This window comes from Leptidea sinapis, chromosome 21 (assembly GCF_905404315.1).
Source record: "Leptidea sinapis chromosome 21, ilLepSina1.1, whole genome shotgun sequence".
NCBI lineage: Eukaryota > Metazoa > Arthropoda > Insecta > Lepidoptera > Pieridae > Leptidea > Leptidea sinapis.
Genome location: NC_066285.1, coordinates 9,562,808 through 9,587,193, shown reverse-complemented (window position 1 = coordinate 9,587,193; position 24,386 = coordinate 9,562,808). Strand labels below are relative to the sequence as shown.

The window sequence follows — 24,386 nt, the reverse complement described above, 5'->3', positions numbered from 1 at the left end:
TGTGCAACTACGAATTCTGAAGTTCTTTGGTCACATCTCCAGAAATGAAAAATCGATTGAGCGGTTTATAGCTCACCCACACGATGGACGGATCTTATCAAAACAGTGACCCAGACACCTGTTGTGGAGTGCTCCCGCAATGCTGCAAACCGTCAAAAGTGGAGGAGCATCGCGAGGGAGGCAGTGCGACCCATAACTGTGGAGACCAACGGCGACTAATGTTGCGTCATCTTGGCAACCACGACCACTCTGACAAGAGTGAACGATTGAGAAGAATACTTGCAGGTTCCCAAGTCGAATCGGTAGCTGACGGCAAATGGTTCCGCAAAGTGGCCGTACAAGGCAATATTTTTCTAGGGAAACGCTAATTTTAATCTTAAGTGATTATTAGCTGATGGCTAGCATAATGATTCAATTACCTAGTTCTATTTCCTCCTCGGGAGTCAAATACTTCCATTCAATAGGCGTGCTAACAGGCAGAAACATGTCTTGGTCATCGGACAAAGCGAAATCAACAGTTATTCGTGGAAATGGTTGATTCGAAGCCGCCAAATGACATCGAGACCGTATCATGGCTCGGTATGCCCGTATCTCCTCTAGATCTATTGTTGCTGTCACAACTTCCTGAAACCATTTACAGACATTAGAAATTTATAAGTATCAATTCAAACACAATATAACCCCATAAATATGCAGTTTATTTGTGGGGCGATTTAATATGCTTTTGTATCAAGATCCCAGAAAATGTTCAAAAGAATTGTTAAAAAATGTTTGTGTGCTTAAGGTTACTATAACATAAATATTGATTGGGGAAGGAGCGACCGCGCTCAGGCTATTAAATAATAAGTTTTATTGTACATTGTAACCATATTTTTTTGTAAAATAAATAATAGTTTTAAAAAAAAACTAAAAAACACGCTATAAAATTCATCTTAAAAATAGAAAATAAATTTTAATAAATTTAAATTGAAAATAGTTTAAAAAATATGTATTTCAGTATAAAAAAAAGCGTGGGTTGTACAAGAATTATTTATTTTAATAATATATTTTTTAACTATTATTTAATTTCAATTTTTTAGTAAAATTTTCTATAAAAGCGTATTTTTAAAACTATTTAGTACTTTAAAATCAATTCCTGCCTTATCGACTATAGATAAAAATTATATAAATTGACAAAGATCATAGTTTGCAAATTGAATAATGGAATAATCTTATCAAATTAGTGTATTGTCATCGGTCCTCGATAAATCTACAAAGTTGGAATGAAATCTGGCCGTTTAAAGTGGGTCAAAATCGCGTTTAAAGGAGTCAGATACAAATATACAAGTGAAGCTAATATAATGCGTATAAAACAAAGAAGCCAGCTGAGATTCTTACGCCCGTTGTTCTCAAGCCTGAGGCAAACTTTTCTGAATGAGTTATAGTTTTTGACTTTCAGTGATTATATAAATAAAAATATTTGAATTTGAATTTATTTGTGTGATATTGTATCTTGTGGGGGTCTACCAACACTACGTCTTCCAGTACGTGGTCGCCATGCTCCAAGGGCCATCTGTCCGTCGAACTATGTGCCCTGCCCACTGCCACTACACTTTCGCAACCATCTGGGCTAGGTCGTGACTTTGGTTCTCCTACGGTTCTGGTCATTTCTGATTCGATCTTGCAGGGAAACTCCGAGCATAGCCCTCTCCATTGCCCTTTGAGCGACAATGAGCTTCCTCATAAGGTCATCACTGGCAACACACATTGGTTAAAAACCTTCATCTTCAGACACGGTGGTGTTTTGGATGGATGGACTACATGATGATTATGATATTTTTATTACTATTACTCCCACAAGATGGACCAATGATCTGGTCAAGATCGTCGGAAAAGGTTGGATGAGGGCAGCGCCGGAACGATCATCATAGCGCTCTTTGGGTCAGGCCTTTGTCAAGCTGTGGACGCCTTCCGGCTGAAATGAAGATGATGAAATTGTATATTTTCACAATAAAGAAAATAGAGAAAACATCGCATTTAGGTCGCTTTTTATCACGCTTTTAATAATACCTACCACATCATGTAAGGCGAACTGCAGTCCTCGACTAACAATTTCCCCATTAACAGCCACACAGGAGCAACCGTTGAAGTATATTCTCTGACCATCGCAACCTCTCAAGTTGCTGAATAAATAGGCTCCACCGCTTTTGAACGTCGCACTCTTTACCAAGTCGACTGTGACGTAGGCCTTTCGAAGTTCCATATAACTTCCGGATCCATTCGAAATTATCTCTACGCCGTCGAGACTAAGTGGTATATGTCGACTGAAAGCAAATAATTTAACTATTGCAATAACGTTTTAGTCAAACCTATCCGACAAAATTGTTTTTAAAGCAAATCTAATTTAATACAAAACATGCAAGCCGCCTGTAGCCCTTAAATATTTTGTGAACAGAACTTTGTTCACGGCAACGGCCTTGTTTCTCGACAGACAATCGACCATCAAAACCTTAAATTTTATTTTATCTTTATTTCTACACAAAGTACTGTTAGATTATTTAAAACTTCAAGACCTACGTATTTTTGGAAGTACCTAACCAGTTTGGAAAAAACATTTTTATGCAGACACTAGATAGCCAATTTAAGACGATTTATTTGACAATAATTGGCACTATACAAGACAAATTAATGACTTTTGCCTTGTATACTAACCAAGATTACCAGACTATTTGATGAAGATGAAGAAGACTTTCAATCGCTTAATTATGGACTCTCCATATTACAAAAAAGGGATTTCGTCTTTATTAAATTATGTATTCTTTGCAATGTTTTAAACTATAGATATTTTTTTCTAGCTTTTAGCTAAAATAATAAAAAAATACGCAAAATCTAATGTAAAAACACAGTTACAATTACACGCGTTTTAATCATCAATAATATATTAACCAGTGGCAGGCACCTTTGCACAGGATACCGGCTAGATTATGGGTACCACAACGACGATTATTTCTGCCGTAAAGCAGTAATGTATAAACATTACTGTGTTTTGGTCTGAAGGGCGCCGTAGCTAGTGAAATAACTGGGCAGATTAGACTTAACATCTTATGTCACAAGGTGACGAGCGCAGTTGTAGTGCCGCTCAGTTTTTATGGGTTTCAAGAATCCTGAGCGGCACTGCATTGTAATGGGCAGGGCGTATCAATTGAATGTCGTGCTCGTCTCGTCCCTTATTGTCATAAAAAAAAATTGGCTTAATTATGCCAACTTACTGAGGTGCGGGCAAGATACCGTGCCGATGATGTTTTAATTGATATCCTTATGTATTTACATGAATGGACACTATTATGAAAAGGTATTACAAAACTAATAACTTGCTGGTTTATTAAATTTTCATATTCTAAAAACTTTTTGTCATATTGTCTATATTGTCCTATTGGAAACAAATTTGGCTGAAAACTCCATCAAAACAGAACTGTTGTCGAAGGCACACATCCAGATGGTGAGGATGATAACCCACTTTACCGGAAACACGTCAAACAGCTCTTCGAATAACACCACTTTATTTTAAGTATGGGATTGGAGTCATCTCGTGAGATTAATACTGCTTCCAAGTTTCTCTTCGTGGATGTTGTCATCCGAGTGCTCTCGGATCACATGACACATTACGAGTAGCGTCCGATAGATATGATATGGAAGTAAGCTTGATCCATGTGTAAATTGTATTGTAAAAACTGCTTATGTTTAAAAATTATCTTTTTTGTAGGATTATATTTATAGGATTGTCTTACACTATGGACACAGGTATTCAATTCTTTCAGCAAGAATTTAATTTCAATACAACTAACAACGGACTTACCTATCGACTGTTAAACAAATTTGCGAAAAGGAATTTAAAATAATATACAAAAAATAAAATAAACCTCGTCAATTTCCCGAAAGACATACAAATAAACTAAACATCTCGCAATCAAAATTAGTATGGATACCTCGAATCCTTACGTAATGTCTATAAAAATATATAATAATTTTCCAAAAAAAACGTAGATAACGAAAAAGATTTAACAAGATATTAAAAAACTTTCTATTGGAAAAGTGATATGTTATATAATTTTTTTTAACGACTCAAATTAAAATATGGGTCTACTACGGTCTACTGTTCAGACCTAATTGTGAAACCCAAAATGGGTATCCATAATACTACCTTGTACAATAATAATATATAAGTATAATATTTACTCCAAATTATATTTAGGTAATGTATTTATGCAATTGCAATAAATTGAAACACCATTATATTCAAAATGGCCGTTCCCCGGCGAATTTTAAAAGGAAATTAATCAATTTTTATTCATCTTATTACAAACACAATTAAAAAAAATCAGTAGCCATATAGCAGTAGTTTCGTTTCGATATGATCATTGGTTTAGGCGTGATTGAGCCTCAAACAAAGAACATTTTCATAATGAATCTATATATATAAAAATGAATCGCTGTTCGTTGGTCTCGCTAAAACTCGAACGGCTAGACCGATTTGGCTAATTTTGGTCTTGAATTATTTGTGGAAGTCCAGAGAAGGTTTAAAAGGTTAATAAATAGGAAAATGCTGCTAAATTAAATAAAAACAACAAATTTGTTTTTCCTTTGATGTGTCCATACATAATTTCTATGAGAGATTCATTACGACAGCCTGCTGTAGTAATGAAATTGTATATTTTTAATTATTTTATTTATTTATAATTGCATATTTTACGAAGTAATTTTTGATGTTATGATATATTATTGACAAATTCATATAAAAACATTATTTAATTTATTATATACAGAACAACGTCTGTCGGGTCAGTAGTATATATATATATTGATATAAATTGCTAACCTTTTCGGATTCCACAACTCTTCGCAAATCTCAAATCCAATACAAGTGTCTTTGGTTGATATAACTGCATCGCCAATAGGAACTGTGCTTTGATTTGTGATAGACGTAATAATCCTTGGTAGAAAGAAGTCTTCAATTTGACGTTCCTAAAAAATACAAACTTTTAACACGGACGAGTAAAAAAAGAAGGATTCCGCGCCGTGATATTAGCAAGTGAAGCATCGTTATGCTAGTGTGTGTGCAGTTACGGGGGATACTACTTACACAATTTTTTCTCCCTTAAATAATCACATATGTCCACAAATACTTATATAGTATCGTTTTTACACTTTTTCACAACGCACCACGGCATTTTTAAAATATTTTATTGAGAAGCAAACTGTCTGTCACAGACAATGACAATTCTCATAATGGCCGCCTATCGGCCTGTAGTAGTGTAAGTGTATGCGTGGGGCTATGTATTTAGACGTTAATCGGCTTGTTTTGGTGCTACACTGTTATGTAAGGTAAGGGACACGGAGTCCTTATTTTTTTACTATTGCGTGACTTTTAAAAACGTTGTTCTAGAAGCAAATTAAATATTATTTTTAGAGTTTGAGGAGAAGCCAGCCTGCGGGTCACTTGATGGTATGGTCATGGTCTTGCAAGACCAAGAAGGATCACAAGAGCGTTCCCGACCTTCAGGTGGGTAGCGCTTTTCTCGAAAGTAGGTATCCAAAATCATAACTACCTTGTGCGGTGTTTCCGGGACGACCTTCAAAAAAAGCGCGTACTCCTTAAAGGTCGGCAACGCTCCTGTGATCCCTCTGGTGATGCAAGAGATTGTGGGCGGCGGTGATTACTTAACACCAGGTGACCTGTAGTTCGTTTGACGCTCGTTTGTCCTCCTATTCCATAAAAAAATACCTTTTAACACTTGTTAACGAAGTTTGATCATAAGTGGAAAAGTATCTCTTAAATAGTTTGTTTATTATAATTTCAAGTAGGAGGCTTATTTGCACAGGATGCTAGAAGGGACCCACAGTGGGTCCTTTTCTGCTGTCAAGCTTCAGTTTGAAGTATGTAGCTAGTCAAAGTACTAGGCTAATTGCGATGCTGCTCAGAATATTTCTTATTTTCAAGAATCTTGAGCGAAATTGGACTGTATTGGACAGGAAATTTTCCCAGGGGTAAATTTTTTTTTTCTCATTTTTTTTTATCAAATAAAAAGACATTCTGAGTATGGTAAATGATCTAAGACAGTCTTGCAGTATTATTATTACTTATTAGCAAAATAAGCCAGATAAGTTTCTTGTTATCTAGATATAGTAGTTGTTATAAATGATATATTAGCTAGGGACTAAAATAAGTATGTATCTACCATAGAAATGCACACATTTTTTGTAAATACTAATAAAAAACCAATATAATATAATAAACAAATAAACCATACAATGCTGCACACTTTGATAATTTATGTCAATATAGATAGCCCCTTGCTGTTAGGCAACACATGAAAACAGGCCTGATTTATTACTTTGCATGACATCGACGTCTTATACTCGCGTTAGTCACTTTCTTTTAGTGTGTGTGCATTGTTGAAAATAGATGTTAACAGTTCGGCGCAATGTTTCCAAAGTGTTCACAGCTGTCACAGGCTATCTAAAGTCTAGATTTTAGACATAACTTATCTAAGGCTACAGACAAAATTCGCTGAAAGCTTGTGCAACATTAGATCACTCAACATTTACCACTCTTCTATGTCCCAAAAAGCACCATAAACCAATTTTAATCTTACCTTAGTCCAACACGAAAACCACCTGGATTCCCTATAATTGCCATCTTCACACAACATCATCTTTGGTCGGATCAACAAAATCTTTTTGTTAAGGAATGCTACTCGACAATTATATGATACATTACGGTGTTGTACTGGCATACCGACATCAACTAGAATATCTTTACATGTGGATGACTTGAGCAACTCTGCTAAAACCTGCCAACTATGTAGGAATGTGTCTGGTTCGTAAAAATGGTCTTCGCAGCTATAGCCACTAAAAATGTTATAAGAAAATTAGTGTTTGCCCTTATTTTTCGCCTGGATACTACTTAGGTAAATATGGTTTAGGAATATTGAACTATATTATTTATATTCTTCTACTAAAATGAAGAAAATATGCAACAATGGGTGCTTCATTTTATATTAAGTATAAAATTACATATTATTATGTAACAATGAAGTATTGAAAAACACTATGTCTGAGGATGCCTCGTGGAGAGGCGGAGCTCATGTCGATTTGTTTTAAGACAAATATTGGCAGAATTAATACTAAAGAAAACTCAAAACATTTGGTGTCACTACTAAGGAATTTTTGTGCTAACTAAGCAGTCCCAACAAACAAAACACTAATTTACATATCAATATCATAGCTTATGGCTTATAACCCACCTTTTTTTTAGAAAATGTTATAATATCAAAATGTCAAAAAGTCTAAATAATGAGAGGAAATAATGTGGTGTTGAGCAGAAATCCATAAGAACTGAGGGCCTACTATAAAACTCAAACATAAAAATAGCACAATGATTTAGTTAAATGTATATTTACATAATACTATAATATTAGAGAAATGCTATAAACACTAGTAGGCCTTCAGGCTAGAGTGCAAAATTAAAGAGTGTGAAGGAATGCCAATATTTACAAATGTAACAATTTTTAACATGCCTTTATTGTTAGGTACCTTATTTCTAATTCTGGTCCAGTGCGGTATAAAGCTCCCATCTCTTTTGCTTCCTGTACTGATTGTAGAATTCTGTTAAGATTTCCTTCGAAATCTAGAGCCCATTGATTTAAAGTGCATACTGCAACAATCACTTTGCGCCCCATTGTAGTATGTTTGCCTATCGAAATATTATATTATATTAAAGTCTTAATTATTTGAGACACTGAAACAAATAGATGCTATAGAAATGAATATTTCTTATTTTAGATCTAGGTGATACCTTACATGTATGTCAGTTAATGGAAAAATATATCAATTATAACAGAACCAACAAAAAAAACTATTAATATTATTATGATAAATATTTTACTATAATAATAGATTATCAAAGTCAGGTACAACAGTAACTTCCCACCTTCACCTTAGGCAGCAGAATAGTTCTATGATAAAAGATAAGATTCCTATAAAAAAAACTGTCATGTGTGTTAACAGTTATCACAAAAGATAACCTTTTTACTTAAAAATAACAAAAGCTGTAAGAAGATTCTTAGTATAAATAAATGCCCTGAAAGGCAAATAGCCTAGCCAGAATGTATTGCTGTAGTTAATTCTGCGTGATGCTTTCCCGAAACATATAATTTATGAAATTATATTAGGAATATAATTAAAGGAATACTCACGTAAAACAGAACTTGCTCAATGATAACAGCTAACAAGCTAATTCATTTAATTACTTATAGCAATATTTATGTAATATTATTCAATTGTTTTAAATAGTTACACACGAATTGAACTCTGTAAACATAATATTATTTAGTGAAAAATTCATTTTCAAAATAGCAAAGCGCCGATTAATTGTCATCTGTCAATCATTTCCATTTGTCAAAATCCAAGCCAAAGGATATTGGCAGGTATGGTGTGTGTTTGTCTACAGTTACATTATCATAGGAAGAACTGCATTATATTTATAATATTCGCAAGTATAATACTATCATTTTAATAAAATTTTAAAATTTCATAACTATGTGGTATCTAAAACTAAGTATATATACATTGTACATACGACCCTACTCTTAGACGTACTGCACTATCACTCCTGCAGTATCAGTTTGTATCAAAATACTTCTGCCTGTTGTACCTATTTACCTATATTAATGTTAAAAACTTTTCTGTGAATAAGATTTCACAGCCAGCCAGAACTTGTTGTTTGCCTGAAGCGGTATCCATATATTAATGACCTGGAGACACCGCGGTTTGTTCGATCTAAGCTTTGATTCTTAAAATATTAACACTTGATTGTTTGTTTCATCGATTACGCGAAAAAAAGTTCCTTGACAACAACGCTGCATTGAACATAAAGTATGACGTAGTATTTATTATTGACATCCTCGTTGGTATTGAACCTAACCTTGTAACATATCAACAAAGAGAGTTTAACTACTTCGTACACATGTGCATTCTCCGTGCCGGCTCCTTTGCAGTGGATGCCGGCTAGATTATGGGTAACACAACGGCGCCTATTTCTGCCGTGAAGCAGTAGTGTGTAAGCATTACTGTGTTTTGAAGGGTGCCGTAGCTAGTGAAATTACTAGGCAAATGAGACTTGACAACTTATGTCTCAAGGTGACGAGCGCAGTTGGAGTGCTGCTCATTATTTTTGGGTTTTACAATAATCCTGAGTGGCAGTGCATTGTAATGGGCAGGGAGTATCAATTTCCAACAGCTGAACGTCCAGCTCATCTCGTCCCTTATTTTCATAAAAAAATATAAAGACGATCCTGACATACATACTTCATGAAAACGCAAGGATTCTAAGCTCTCCGTTTCCGTTCTCAGAAAATGTAACTGTTGAGCAGGTATTTAGATGATAGAAAATAGGTATTTATAAGCACACGTTCTGGGCGAGGCAGTATAAAGAGGATAAGCTATCTGCATAATCTTAGTATTTTCGAGAAACGTATTCTACTTAGAGTAGAGTTTAAGTATAAACGTAAAACCAAATCAGCTTCGTGGTCAGAATCTTCACTGCAAAAATCTATGCACAAAGTAAAGGAAAATAAAAAATCTATGCAACAAAGTATGATATATTATATGATGTTTACGCGTAGCAAGCTAATGGATTCGAATCTGTAAAATACGAAATAACATCGGGAGTACCCCAAGGATCGCATTTGAGTCCCCTCCTATTTAATATATTTATCAACAACCTTCCAAACTGCCTGAAATATTGCACACTATGTTTACTGATGATCTAAAAATTTTAAGATCATCACTGGTCCCGATGATGTCAGCGCCTTGCAGGCAGACCTGAATAGCTTGTATAGATGGTGTCAGCTTAATGGTATGATACTGAATTAAAATAAATGCTATCATATTTCAAAAATGCAAAGGTAATAATATACATAATATTACAACTAAATACTATTTGGATAATATGCCTCTCAGTACAGTAGATACTATTACGGATTTGGGTGTTATAATGGATGGCAAACTTACATTTATACCGCACATAGACTCTGTTGTTAGCAGAGCCTTTAAAATGCTGGGATTTCTAATTTAAGTTTTTAGGAAGTATCGTACGAAGGTGATCCTATATAGAAGTTTGGTTGTCAGCATTTTGTAATACGGCAGAACTGCCTGGAGACCACACTACGCTTGCCATTGCCTCAGAATCAAAAGAATCCAGAAGCGTTATCTTTGCCACTTAGCTTTCATTAATTGGGAAATCTAGATCACTTGCAACATACACTGGAAGGCTTAAATATTTTAATATACAAACTCTGGAAGACCGAAGATTGGGTTTGATTTTCTCATACAAAAGTAGTAGCGTTTATGATAACTCCTTTCTTGTGTCTATGTTTAATTTTAGAGTGCCTAGATGCCCACGTAAGCCCGTGAACTTATTTGAAAAACCTTTTCGCAGAACTATTGCTCATGATCAGTTCACCTGTGTCGTGATTATGCAAAATTAAAAATGATTAAATATGGTTATAGCTATTCAGAAATTATTGTAAAAAAATATGTATTCTTGATTAATAATTGTATAGTATATCTTGACCTGTTTGGGAGATTTTGTTCATTTCTTAATTTCCTCAGATCACAGAATGGTTATTTTATAATTTATACTAATTTTATATAACTATTTCACACATATTTTTTCGCATGCGGTATTCACCTTAAAGGTTATTTATAAATGTAATATTGTAACTATTACCGGTGAATCTAAATAAATAATTGTTCGTGAAGTTGCATCAACGCCTGCCATTGGGGAAGATCTCCCGATGTATGTTGAAACAATTGTTTTACATAAGGTTTTGATTCACAGTCTATTATAATATATGATGCCTGACATACTTTCTCGTCTTATTTCATAAGGATCAAACCCTTCACCAAGTTCTTGATCTTTATCCGACTGTCCCCTTGAAGATAAACGACCACTCGACCATCCAAGGCCTCCGATAGAAGATACAGGGCGCTTCTCTCAAAACTTCCATCGCTTGTTCAGGTTTAGGTCATTATCGATCGAATTTGCTAGTAACCGAAGTCTGTTATAGCCGGAGTTCACCAAAGCTGTGTACTATCTCAGACTTCTTCTTCTGCAGATCAATTATATTTTGGGTACCTTAGTGAGCATGGCTTTGCCAGGAATAACAAACCTAACCAGTTTTGCCCCTATGGATTAATAATTTGCCTTACCCGACGGTGGGGTAAAGCGAACAATTGAAGAGTTTTTATCAAAACCGCCTTATGCAAAGTGATTCGCTCTTAAAAGTGCGTTCATAATTATATTTGCTACGATAAGAACTGTTTCATTATCCTGTACACCGAGTCATGGAATTGTGCAGATCACCAGCAACCATCTCGTCTCACACAGTGTCTCGTTCTCCCGAAGACCGAAGTATACATGCGTGAATTTGTATTCCACTAACCATGAACTTTCACGAAACCCACAGGCATGCTGTGATGCTGCAACTGATCAGCGGTGTTCACCGCTTCTATACCGATAAAATGATCTTCAGTTCTCGTTTCAAGTATTTGTCTATTACTATTTCACTTCTAACACCCGTTATATAGTCTGTTGAAAGAACTTTTATTTATTTTATTCATCAGATTGCAGGCGAGTGCGTTTGGGTGGGCTTTAATTTGTTTTGCATAAGACTTGAGTATATTAAGTATCTCCTGTTTGGCGATTGGTAGTATCACGTAAAGTGTCGAGGTAAAGTTGATTATTGGTTATATACCAAGGTGATATAACAATATTTAACAAACAATAGGTGCTATTCAAAACGTGGCTACCTATACTGGAAGCGGGAGAGCCACTTAAAAGTTTGTTTAATATTTTTTTTTCTTTTTTTTTGTGACTTTAAATGATATAACTGGTTAAACTTTAATTGTATGACTTGCCTTGTTTTTGAAAAGGTTATCTAATGAATTACCTAATTGAAATTAAATGGTATAATCAGTGATTGAGAGAATATCCAAAAAAGGGACAGCAGATTCTAGAAAGAAGTAAATTGTAAAGGTAAGGAACATCTCCACTCAAGCCAATTTGATTGCACAGCTGATTTGATGACAGTGTTCAAAAATCTGGCATAGATCCTTCCAGAATGAAAACAAATAAGGACGAATCTTACGTAGATACATCGCACTTTTCCTCAAAAGCCTAGACGATGGTACTGCTAAAGGCTTCAAAAAACCTATTTCAAAATCAAGGGAGATGTAATGTCCACGCAGGGTCTGAAACTGGTCTTATACCCCATCTATTGCTGACTTTAAAAGTTGGTGCAAATTAGGCGATTACCATGATTATATGAATTTCGAAAAGAAACGGGAACGGAAAAAAGAAAACGACTACGAAAAATTGCTTTTCGAAGTATTCTCCGCGAAATTTGACACATTTTTCCATACGATGGGTTCCATCAATATCAATCATTGCAGCAACCATTCCATTCGGAAGTTGGAGTCTCCAAAATGGTCGTTTTGTAGGCGTCCACAGCTTCTTCAGGTGATGAAAATCTCTGACCACGCAATTTATTCTTTATTTTAGGGAAAGTATAGAAATCATTAGGGCTTATGTCGGGGCTGTACAGTGGATGGTCTAATAATTCTATGTTTTCTTGCTCTAAAAATTGGTTCTGTGCGCGGTGTGAGAACTCGCATTGTCGTGATGGAGGATGATGCGGCGGTTGCAGTTTTCTTTACGGAGTTCAGAAACGACCTGTGGCAAACAGAGTTCAGAAACGACCTGTGGCAAACAAATGCTAGCATACCATTCCGCATTAACCGTTCTTTGTCCCTCAAGAGGAATAGTTGCAACATGGCCGATTTTGGAGACAAACGTGCCACCATTTTTTTTTCAACACTCCGTGAACGAACAATTTTTGTTGGCTTTAACTCATTTTCGAACACCCAAATTCGTGACTGGTTTATTGTATCGGGTTTGTACGCGTATATTCAGGATTCGTCACCTGATACGATGTTGTATACAGCATTTGGGGATCCTTCGTGGAATCTTTCGAGAGTTCTGACGCACCAAGTAACGCAAGCCGCTTTTTGCTCTTTACAGAGCAAATGCGGTATCCATCGGGAAAACAACTTTTTTACACCTAATTGTTCATGCAAGATTATTTGTATTTGACTCATGCCAATGTCTAAAGTTGCCTGACTTTCGCGGTATGTCACATGTCGATCTTCCTCAATCAGCTTACGCACAGCATCAACGTTTTCTTTGGTGACTGCAGTTTTTGGACGACCTTGACGGGGATCATCACTGAGCTTGACATTCAAACCAGCGATATTGTGGTTTTGGATGGGGCTTCATCACAAAATGCATAAATCATCCAGTCAACACACTGTTTTTGTGTTAAACCACTTCGAAAGTCATAATAAATCATCGCTCTAGAATTTTCTCAAGTTAATTCCATTTTCTCAACGACTAAACAAGTTTGACAAAACCTTCTGACAAGACCGTGATTTTTTTTTAAATAAATAAATTGTATTCGATTTTTAAGACCAAGGAGTTCTTAATTAAAATGATTTTAATATGACAGGAACAGTGGAAATATTCCATTCCCGATACTTTTAGTGCAGCCTATGTATATAGTCAACCTATATGAAAACTCCTAAAAAAGCCGTACTCAAACCTAAAATTACATCATCATTAAACAAAAATGTTCATAAAATGAGAACCACTGGGCCAATCAATGTTAAATTTTTATGGGACCAAATGGCAACCATTCCGCATAAAAATATGAAAGAATAATAAAGAATCTCGTAAATCGGATTATTAATCTCAGCCTTTTTGAAGTCGGTTAATAAAATAGCTATAATATCTTACTAATAAATGTTATATTTAATAACTATTACTAATATATCACGAAAAACTTTCACTTCATACATGTTTACATTAATACACACACAAATACACGCATACATAATATTTTTTTTATTATATTAATTACAAAATTCTAAATATTATTGGAATCAAAAATATTTAACCTTAGGAAAAAAACCGGTCCGATATAAAAACTTGTTCACCAAATGAATCATATTTCTTTTGACATACATACATACGTAACAATTTGTTTTCAATAGGTACATTTGTTAAAAATGGCGTATTTTCAGAGGCTATACTTATGATACGAAAATTAAATCTTCCGTAATCTGCACTTTCATTACTTTTGCAGTTTAGTTTTAAATTTACAAGTCAGTTTATAAAGTTTAGTAGCAAGGAGTTTTAATACACTCCACATCACGTGAGCCTCTTGCCCTTTTGTCGTCTCTTATATAAAAAAAAAATATTTTAATATTCGACTATCTACTTAAGTATGTTAAAATAAACATATTATATTAATTGTTTGATTTGTTTAAACTATTTTCCGGAACTTTATTGAACAAGCGTCGTGTGATATACGGGTATGTAGGTTTTTTTTTACGCAAAAGCAGTACATACGAACGAAAGAGTCACCTGATATTAAGTGATCAGAACATCAGAGGAGTCACAGGAGCGTTGCCCGCTTTTTAGAAAAGTGTACGCGCTTTTTTTAAGGTACCCATGTCGTACCGGCACGGAAATACCGCACAAGGAAGCTTATTCCACACCTTGGTTGTACATGGAAGAAGTATCTTTGAATACCGCACTATGGAGGAACCCCACCCAACCCTTAATAATTAAGGGTTGGGTGGGGTTCCTTACACAATAATTGTGGCGTGTCGTGCAAAGGTGGAATTTCTCCTCGTTCTCGCCTCGGGCTTATTCATAGCAGCTCGCTTGCAATAACCTACTTTACCTTAAACCCTTGTATCACAATGTACTATTTATTCCGTTCGTTTCGAAATTGAATACAATAAAAATACACGTGCTTTAAAGCTGCTAAACAATAATATCGAATATTTAGTCATGCTTGCCATCGGCGCCGTGGCTTAGTTGGTTAAAGCGCCTGTCTAGTAAACAGGAGATCACGAGTTCGAATCTCGTCGGGGCCTGTGTGGAATTTATATTTTTTTTTTGGGATTTAGCTTCGTTGGCTTTTTATTTGTAATTAAAACAATTTTAAACTTTAAACAAATATGTTTGTAATATATCGAGCTCATATAGTGACGTACCTACTAAAGAAGTGAAAAGAAATTATTATTGGCATTTAAGTATTATTTTAAAAAAATGTATAAATTATTTTTGAAGTATAATACTACTTTCTAAATAATGCTATTTTTATGTATAAATATATAATAAGTATTGCTACATGAGAGTGCGCATGTGTGTGTGCGTTGCAATAGACCAGTGTGGTTTAGTAGTGGTATAGTAGTCACAATAAATAGGTATTATTTTGGAAAACTGCAACTGACAATATTGTACTCAACAAATTTTTTTAACCTAGCTATAAGTTTTCTTAAAATTGCATAATAAAATAAATCTTCTTTTGAACAGCAAGTGTGTCTTATCTTGGTGTTATCAATGACAACACTTGGTTGGTATCTACCTACCTAGTGCTGTCATAGTATAGATTACTATTCACTACATATTATAAAAAAGCGGCCAAGTGCGAGTCAGACACGCCCATGAAGGGTTCCGTAGCAGCAAGTAACATAATATAAAAGTTCTTGTAGTTCGTTGTAACGATTTATGACGTATTAAAAAAAACTACTTACTAGATCTCTTTCAAACCGTTTCGGTGGAAGTTTGCATGGTAATGTACATCATATTTTTTTTTAGTTTTATCCTTCAATTATTTTAGAAGTAACCCCCAAGGTTACACATTTAAAAAATTTGGAAGTCTTGTTCTGTCTCTTGCGTAAACTATTCAGTTTAGAAAAATGATGAAACCTTAATATTATTTCTATCCATATTAGATTTGATGTAAAAAAAAATTGAGTTTCAGTTCTAAGTATTGTTGGGGAACTCCCAAAATTTATTATTTTTTTCGGGCTAGTCTCATGTCCAAGTTACGTCAATTAGTGCTGGGGCTGCTGCTTCGACTTTGGTGTCGAGAGCGAGGCTTGGCCCGTGCGGCTCACAGGCCCGGAGAATGTACAAAGTACTATCTTCTCGCCTCAATAAGGCTACTGGAACCCCAAGCGCTGTCAGCTATTTCGGTCAACGGATCAGCCTAGCAATCCAACGTGGAAATGCTGCCAGTATTCTTGGTACGTACGTAATGATAGTTTTGTAAATATACTTATAAGATTTGTTTTGTTTGAATAAATTTATTAAAACACCTGATGTTAAGTGATTCACGGCTGCTCACTTTGCCTTGCAACACTCCCTGCTGTTTTTTTTATGAAAATAAGGAACGAGACGAGCAGGACGTTCAGCTAGTAATTCATACGCCCTGCCCATTACAATGCAGTGCCCCTCATGATTCTTGAAAAGTCCCAAAAATTCTGAGCGGCATTACAACTGCGCTCTTCACCTCGAGACATAAGATGTTAAGTCTCATTTGCCCAGTAATTTCACTAGCTACGGCGCGCTTCAGACCGAAACACAGTAATATTTACACATTGACATTACTGCTTCACAGCAGAAATAGGCGCCGTCGTGGTACCCATAATCTAGCCGGCATCCTGTGCAAAAGAGCCGGAAAGTGTGTTAAATGTAATAAGAAAATAATTATTCTTCAAGGAAGCGGCATCCTCAAGAAATTGTGGAACGTTTCATGTAATAAGAGGGCTTTCATTGAAGAGTGACACAAGACGGGAATTAATCGACCCGTGGCATGCCGTTCCTGGCACCTAACTCCGGCCACTCACCTTTCGTCATGCTATCTATACCTTCGTTATTATAATCCCTTGCGACTTAAGGCGAAGAGTAAGCAGAAAACACGCAAACATGGTGTTTTTAGACAAGTTTTGTGGTGAAATTATAGCATTTGGAGCTATGAACACTACTTAATCCTGTTACACATATCCTTAAGACTTATTTGTAGGTTGCTAATGCTTGCTGTTGGTTATAGTTAACACTGCCGAGCCTTTTTGAACTACCACTTTTCTTTGAAGTTAAACAAGTTTTTTGGCATGGCGTGACGCATTTTTTGGTACTTCTCTCAGAAAAGTTTTTGTTATAGCTTGTACTTTTTTGTGTCGGTTCATTTATGCAGATTAGTAGTGAATAACGAGGATTGTAAGCATATAAACTATTTTCCACCCAAGAATTTTGAAAATATTGGCTTTGTTACATAGATGGCGGGCTGGCAGCCGTAAACTCATATCGCTCAAGGTCGCTGGCATTTAGTGTCGCCTTAATACGTTATGCCCGGTAAACATAAACGTTATGCTCTGTCTATGAAATGTGTAGCTAAATACATAAAAGATAACGAATTAAATTTATTGTCATTTGACATTAGAATTCCTTGTATTTTAAAAGCCTCTTATGTTTTTACACCAGAAAAGAATGCGTTATGTGGAATAAAATAAATGATGGTACTTATCGAAAAACGTCGACACTCAATGAAGACTTATCTAAAAGCAAATCATGTTGACAAGTAGATTACAACATGAACACACCTTGCGAAATCTATTTCACTCTGCTCGTCTTTAAGTTCCTAGCGAATGCGTTGTATAATAATATAATAATAGCAAACTAAAAGACCCTCACTCAGTGCAAAGTCATACGTAATGTTTATTTCAGTAGGTCCATACACGAACGAGTAAAAAAATTAGGACTCCGTATCACCTTACATAACAGTGAGGCACCAAAACAAGCCGATAAACGTGTAAATACATAGCCCCACGCATACACTTACACTAATACAAGCCGATCGGCCGCCATTATGAGATTTGCCATCATCTGAGACAGATCAGTTTGCGTCGCAATAAAATATTTTAAAAATGCCGTCGTGCGTTGTGAAAAAGTGTAAAAACAATAATATAAAATTATTTGTGGATATATTTTAAGGGAGAAAAAATTGTGTAACTGGTATACCCCGTATCCGCACACACACTAGCATAGCGGTGCTTCACTTGCTAATATCACGGCGCGGAGTCCTTCTTTTTTTACTAGTCCGTGGGTCCATAATGATATTTTTCAAACACCGTTACGTGTTTCTGGCAAGTAAACCCAGCACATGTCCAAAATTAAAATTGGAGTTATAGCTTGTTTTTTTTATGCCAATACGGGACGAGACGAGCAGGACGTTCAACTGATGGTAATTGATACAATGCCATTACAATCCCATGCCGCTCAGGATTCTTGAAAAACTCATAAATTCTGAGTGGTACTACAATTGCGTGACGAGCACCCTAAGACATAAGATGTTAAGTCTCATTTGCCCAGTAATTTCACTAGCTACGGCGCCTTTGATTTGACGCGTATGCAATAATTCGCTTTTTTCAATATGTAATACAAATAAGTAAGTATTAGAAATGAGCAAACGCACAGTCTTATTTTAAACTAGCTGACCGGACAAAAGCTATTCTGAAATAAGAAAAAAAAAACGATGTAAGTATTGGAGAATAATGTGGTCTAAAGCCATCGTAAATGTGTATTCAAAGTTAATGAGTTAAAAATGAAACAAAAATGGTGTTGGTATTTTATAATATGTAGTCAATGACGTTCTATATAGAACGTCATTGTGTGTAGTAATAAAATTATAAGGATTAATATAGTATATTTTGTGTAAACAGCTTTTACATTACCGTTTTATAATTTATTAATTTCTTAAGTATTAAAATGGATAAATGGATAAGAAATACAATTCTACCGTACATTATTTTATCATACCTCAAAGGGTTTTCTTTAAAGGCTCCCAGACGACTTATTTTTTTTCGACACCTCCAACAAATATTGTTAATGTATACAAATATGTTTGAAAAACATAACAAATTATACGCCAAAACTTTTCTCGAGAAGCACGCTATCCATTGCTGAAAACAGTATAAAAATCAGTGCAGTCGTTTTTGAGTTTATCGCGAACAGATTTAGCGAGAACGACAAACAGAAGCGGCGGAAGAATTTGTTTTATAATGTGTAGTTATAGTCCAAAATAGTTTTGTTAAGGCTACACTAAATGCCAGCGACCTTGAGCGATATGAGTTCACCGCTGCCGGCCCGCCATCTATGTAACAAAGCCAATATTTTCCAAATTCTTGCGTGGAAAACGGTTTATATGCAGATTATAAATCCTCGTTATTCACTACTAATCCGAATAACTGAACCTACACAAAAAAGTACAAGCTATAAGAAAAACTTTTCTGAGAGAAGTACCAAAAATATGCGTCACGCCATGCCAAAAAACTTGTTTCACTTCAAAGAAAAGTGGAAGTTCAAAAAGGCTCGGTAGTGTTAACTATAATCAACAGCAAGCATTAGCAACCTACAAATAAGACTTAAGGATATGTGTAACAGGATTAAGTAGTGTTCATAGCTCCAAATGCTATACTTTCACCACAAAACTTGTCTAAAAACACCATGTTTGCGTGTTTTCTGCTTACTCTTCGCCGTTTCCCAGAATCTACATCCCGTTTCTGCACTTTAATGACAAAAACCCACATATAAGCCTCATGTAAAAATAAGTGGACACGGCTATACGATTTTTATTGATAATACTACTCTGTGATTATACTTACAAAGGGAAGCTATTTAAAGTAAGTGCTTAATTTAAAGTAGGTATATTCTTCTTCCAAATATCGTTGACAAGTGTTCTAGTAATAGTTATTAAACCACGTTACTGTTGTGTCTTGAAAAAAATTTATTAATAAATTGAAATATAACCACAAATTATGTTGCTATTACGCCCCTCTTTTTTTAATTACCTGCTCCTATTACTGTCTTATGAATTACTGTAAATTTTAGAATAAAATCTTGTAACCATCAGATGACGTTTTTCTTCTTATTTTAATTACTTCCTTGTGCGGTGTTTCCGGGACGATACGACATGTGTACCTTCAAAAAAAACGCGTACACCTTCCTTAAAGGCCGGCAACGATCCTGTGATTTCTCTGGTGTTGCAAGAGATTGTGGGCGGCGGTGATCACTTAACAACAGGTCGTTGTCCTCCTATTCCATAAAAAAAATATTAATGAAACTCACTGAATTTTAAAGAAATCCTTAGGTATCGATTTATCAACAAGTCGCCCTGGCAACCAAACTCGAATTCCGTTTACATAATATTATGATTAATTCACAATATGTACCAAATATAGATAAACCGGTCAGATGTGATCCGGAAATTACTGAACCGATTTGAAAAATTCTTTAACTGTTGGGAAGCTACACTATCCCCGGGTGACATAGGCCGTGTTATATTTTAAATTTTTTGTTAAATTGTTAAATACCCGTGCGAAAATGGGGTAATCTGCTAGTCTTAAATAAAATGCTATTGCGCGCGATGTCTATTTCTGACGCCCAGCAATGTGACACTTGCAGTAATACAGTTTCTGTTATGTACTCTAGTTAGTCACATTACTGGGTTACTTGCAGTGCCGCATACCAAGAGAAGGATACCACTTACCAAGGGTAGGACGGTTCGCGAAAAGGTGGTTTAAGGACGAGAGATGTAGATATAAAAAAATATCATTAAAAAGGAAATGACGCCTAGCACCCTTGGACAATACAAATCATAATAGTGCCGATTTTTTTTTTATTATTGAAGTAAACAGATTGGACATAATATTATGGCTCACTCAAAAATACCTACGTTTTTAACCGACTTTAAAAAGGAGGAGGCTCTCAATTCGATTGGTACTTTTTTTTTATGGAATAGGAGGACAAACGAACGTACGGGTCATCTGGTGTTAAGTGATCACCGCCGCCCACATTCTTGCAACACCAAAGGAATCACAAGAGCGTTGCCGGCCTTTAAGGAAGGTATACGCGCTTTTTTTGAAGGTACCCATGTCGTATCGTCCCGGAAACACCGGGACAAACATTTAAGTATGTACACCGATTACTCTGAGATTTATGATCCGATTTACGTAATTCTTCTTTAGTTCGATGCGGAATAGATGCCATTTGGTCCCATAAAAATTGTACAGAGTTTGGCCCAGTAGTTTTCATTTTATAAACATTTTTATGATTTTTTTGTCTACGTTGATGATATAGTTGTTTTTTGTGTACGGCTTTTATAGGAGTTTTCAATCTGATTGATTAAATATTATTATTATTAACTGACACTAGAAAGTAAAAAAAGGCTATGTTTAAAAAAACCGACTTCAAAAACTGAAAAGTATCAAATAACTAAAAATTTAATTTAATACACCTCTTATGCAAGCCTTTGCCTTCAATATTAATAAAATACTAATATTTGTATGTGCTACATATTGATAGCTTTGAAGTCGGTGCCAAGCCCTAAACAAAATAAAACTTAATATTTTTTTCGGCTTGGATCGGCTTCCCCAATGTTTTTTAATACATTGTTATTCACATGTGGTCTTCAACGTGGTTCGTTCTTCAAATCAAAGTTTCCAAAGCGTTTCAAAATCGCACGGTGCGTTCATTAGCAGTCCCATCTCAAAACGCAACATTGATATTGCGAGTCGGAACCCGTATTCAAAAATCACTCGAATTTTCGAAGTATTTTTCTTGTCTAACCTGAATAAAAGAAACAACTGAAAGTCTATAATCAAATGTTGGAAGGCAGCACTACATAGGTACCATGTAAAAATAGTTTCACTCAAAAATCACAAACTATGGAGGTTCTATGTCAATTCCAAGTACCTATTACAATAAAACGGGAATTTCATACTGTAACCCCTATTATTATATTATAATTTAAAATTTAATACAATTTACTATCCATTTATTTTCTGTAAACTATGTCTGCATTTATTGCCTTTTTATCATTATTAGTTCAATATTTACTTTGAAAAGCCGTGCACTTTAAAGTCACATATAAGTCTGTGATATAAGTTTCAATAGACAAACCAAAACCTTTTGCAAAGTTTTCTGTTTGCACGTAACTTGTTCGACAAAAGGGCAGTCACCTTTCAGGCTTCCACGTTTCCGCGCAAGTATCGTGGTTTATAATTAACATGAACACTTTTCCGTGACTCAATGGCGTGTTTGAGTGTGAAATTACAACCTTCATTGGATAAAGGTACAGGTACAGATTTTTTGAAGTTGAAAACTGCTTTAGACTTAGATTACTTTGTGTTTGTATGTAGAATGAGACTGAGCTGTCACGATTGTCATAACGCTAGTTCGGGTATACTCGGCTCGATCAGATCAAAATACCAGAGTAATTCTTGGACACAAATAAAATTTGAAAAAAAAAAATTTTATGAACGATTCGGGACTCGAACCCACGACCTCTCGCGAGTCGCGTTCGAGTGACGTACAGTCATAAAATCTTGTATGCCTTGTTCAACTCTCAGGTTGTGGCTTCATCTATAGGATCTACTTTACAGTTGATAACCTGCTCAACCCCAATATTTGAATATTAGAAAATTGACTTGAGATGTCGCTCTTGCAAATCTAAACAATTTCTTATGTTTTTTAAAGTGATAACCCTCACTTCTAGGATTAATACACAAATAAAATTTAAAATCAACATTTTTATTTTATTGACGATACGTCACTCGAACGGTTAGCTTAGTTGGAGGAGCACTCGCACGGAACTCGACAGGTCGTGGGTTCAGGTCTCGCATCATTCTTTGTTTTCAAATTTTATTTGTATACTAGCTGACCCGGCAAACGTTGTTTTGCCATATAAAGTATAATTCACGCGATAGTTTTATAAGTAATAAAATATTGCCTATATTATAGCCTGTACATAATTTTGTTCTATTGTCAATAGTTTTTGCAGCGCACCCAAAAAAGTTTTTCGATTTTACACCTTGTGTCACAAAATAGCAATTTTATTACGGATCCCTAATTTTGAAAAAAATAGCCTATAGTCTTCCTCGATAAATGGACTACCCAACACTGAAAGAATCATTCAAATCGGACCAGTAGTACCAGAGATTAGCGCGTTCAAACAAACAAACAAACAAACAAACACTGCAGCTTTATAATATTAGTATAGATTAATCCTAGAGGTGTCGGTTATCACTTTAAAAACATAACAAATAATTTATACACAATTACAATTATAGATACATATACCTTGGCCATAAGTTCTGATAAAAATAATAAAGCATTTATTCAAAGCAGGGGCGTCCATATGATATAGGCAATAAGGCAGTGCCTTCCTCGTTATTAACCTAATTAAATTTAGCACTAGTGTTAAAGTCAATTTTTGATTTGGTGCCGTTATTTTATTACCAAACTTCTATTTAACACCCACTCATAAAATTTTTCCTTGCGCTATATACTTAATACCTACGGTAAATAATCTTTGCTTATTCCAAAGTTCAACTACGACTAGTTAGATCCACAGTGCCTACCTTGCTAGAAAACCAATGCACGCCCCTGATTCAAAGTCAAAGTCATATAGTCAAAGTCATATAGTCAAAGTCTGTTTCGCCCCTAATCTATGGATTTACGCTCTGTTTCCATGAGAAATTTAGTAATTGCTTGTTCTAGAGATTCTTTATGCAACTTGGTGTTGGCGTCGTTTAGAGCAAGACGTGTCTTCTAAAACTGACCGTATTGCTTCTATAGCTTGTATTCCAGGGGGTTCAGATCTGGGCTAGACGAAGACCAGTCTTCAGTTCTTATCAAGCCGAGCTTAGGTAGTTAATATTGGCTGAAATAATCACTCCTTTCTCACAAAAAAATTAAGTTTTGCGACTCATTGAAAGTCACCCCCCACCAAAACACGACTGACGCAGGATGATACCCACGTTGCACCTCCCACCACTCGTGAAGCTTTTTTTGAAGGATCACACTTTCCACCCTGCTTTTTGTCTTCAATTTCATCAGTTAAAAGGATATTCTTGTACTTTTTCCCACCCTGTTTATAAGTGATTGATTTTGAACATGTCCTATAAATATGTTGATGATTAACACCAAGGGTCTTCTATGATAGTACGCGAAACTGCCCTAGCGGGAATCTTTTTGTATTTGGAACTTTCATGTACAACAAAGCTGTGGAATGAGCTACCTTGTGCGGTGTTTCCAGGACGATACGACATTACCTTCAAAAAAAAGTGCGTACATCTTCCTTAAAGGTCGGCAATGCTCCTGTGATTGCTCTGGTGTTGTAAGAGAATGTGGGCGGCGGTGATCACTTAACACCAGGTGACTCGTACGCTCCTTTGTCCTCCTTTTCCATAAAACAAAATCTATAACTCTCCCTTTAAATTTCTTCGGATTCTTTTTAGAATTTCGGAGAATTCTCGCTTCCCAGTACCATTTTAGTTCTTACATGAAGTGGCCGCCCCGATCTTTCATGATCTTGAATATCGAAAATCTAGATCTAGATTAAATAGGATGAGTTAGTATATCTATCTTTTGATAG

General features: G+C 35.4%; 1 protein-coding gene and 1 non-coding gene across 2 annotated transcripts in view; one reads left to right on the top strand and one right to left on the bottom strand.

Moving 5' to 3' along the window:
- Positions 1–8,400, bottom strand: part of LOC126970623 (glutamine-dependent NAD(+) synthetase) — a 40,361-nt gene extending 31,961 nt beyond the window's left edge. Inside the window, exons 1-6 of the mRNA XM_050816672.1 lie at positions 8,235–8,400; positions 7,573–7,732; positions 6,633–6,888; positions 4,856–5,001; positions 2,054–2,303; positions 420–624 (exon numbers count right to left, since the gene is read on the bottom strand). Of these exons, the coding sequence (XP_050672629.1) occupies positions 420–624; positions 2,054–2,303; positions 4,856–5,001; positions 6,633–6,888; positions 7,573–7,718 (1,003 nt within the window). The 5' untranslated portion in view covers positions 7,719–7,732; positions 8,235–8,400. The remainder of the gene's footprint in view (positions 1–419; positions 625–2,053; positions 2,304–4,855; positions 5,002–6,632; positions 6,889–7,572; positions 7,733–8,234) is intronic.
- Positions 8,401–14,965: 6,565 nt separating this feature from the next.
- Positions 14,966–15,039, top strand: Trnat-agu (transfer RNA threonine (anticodon AGU)). The gene has a single exon. It is a non-coding gene; the product is annotated as a tRNA-Thr (tRNA).
- Positions 15,040–24,386: the final 9,347 nt, after the last annotated feature.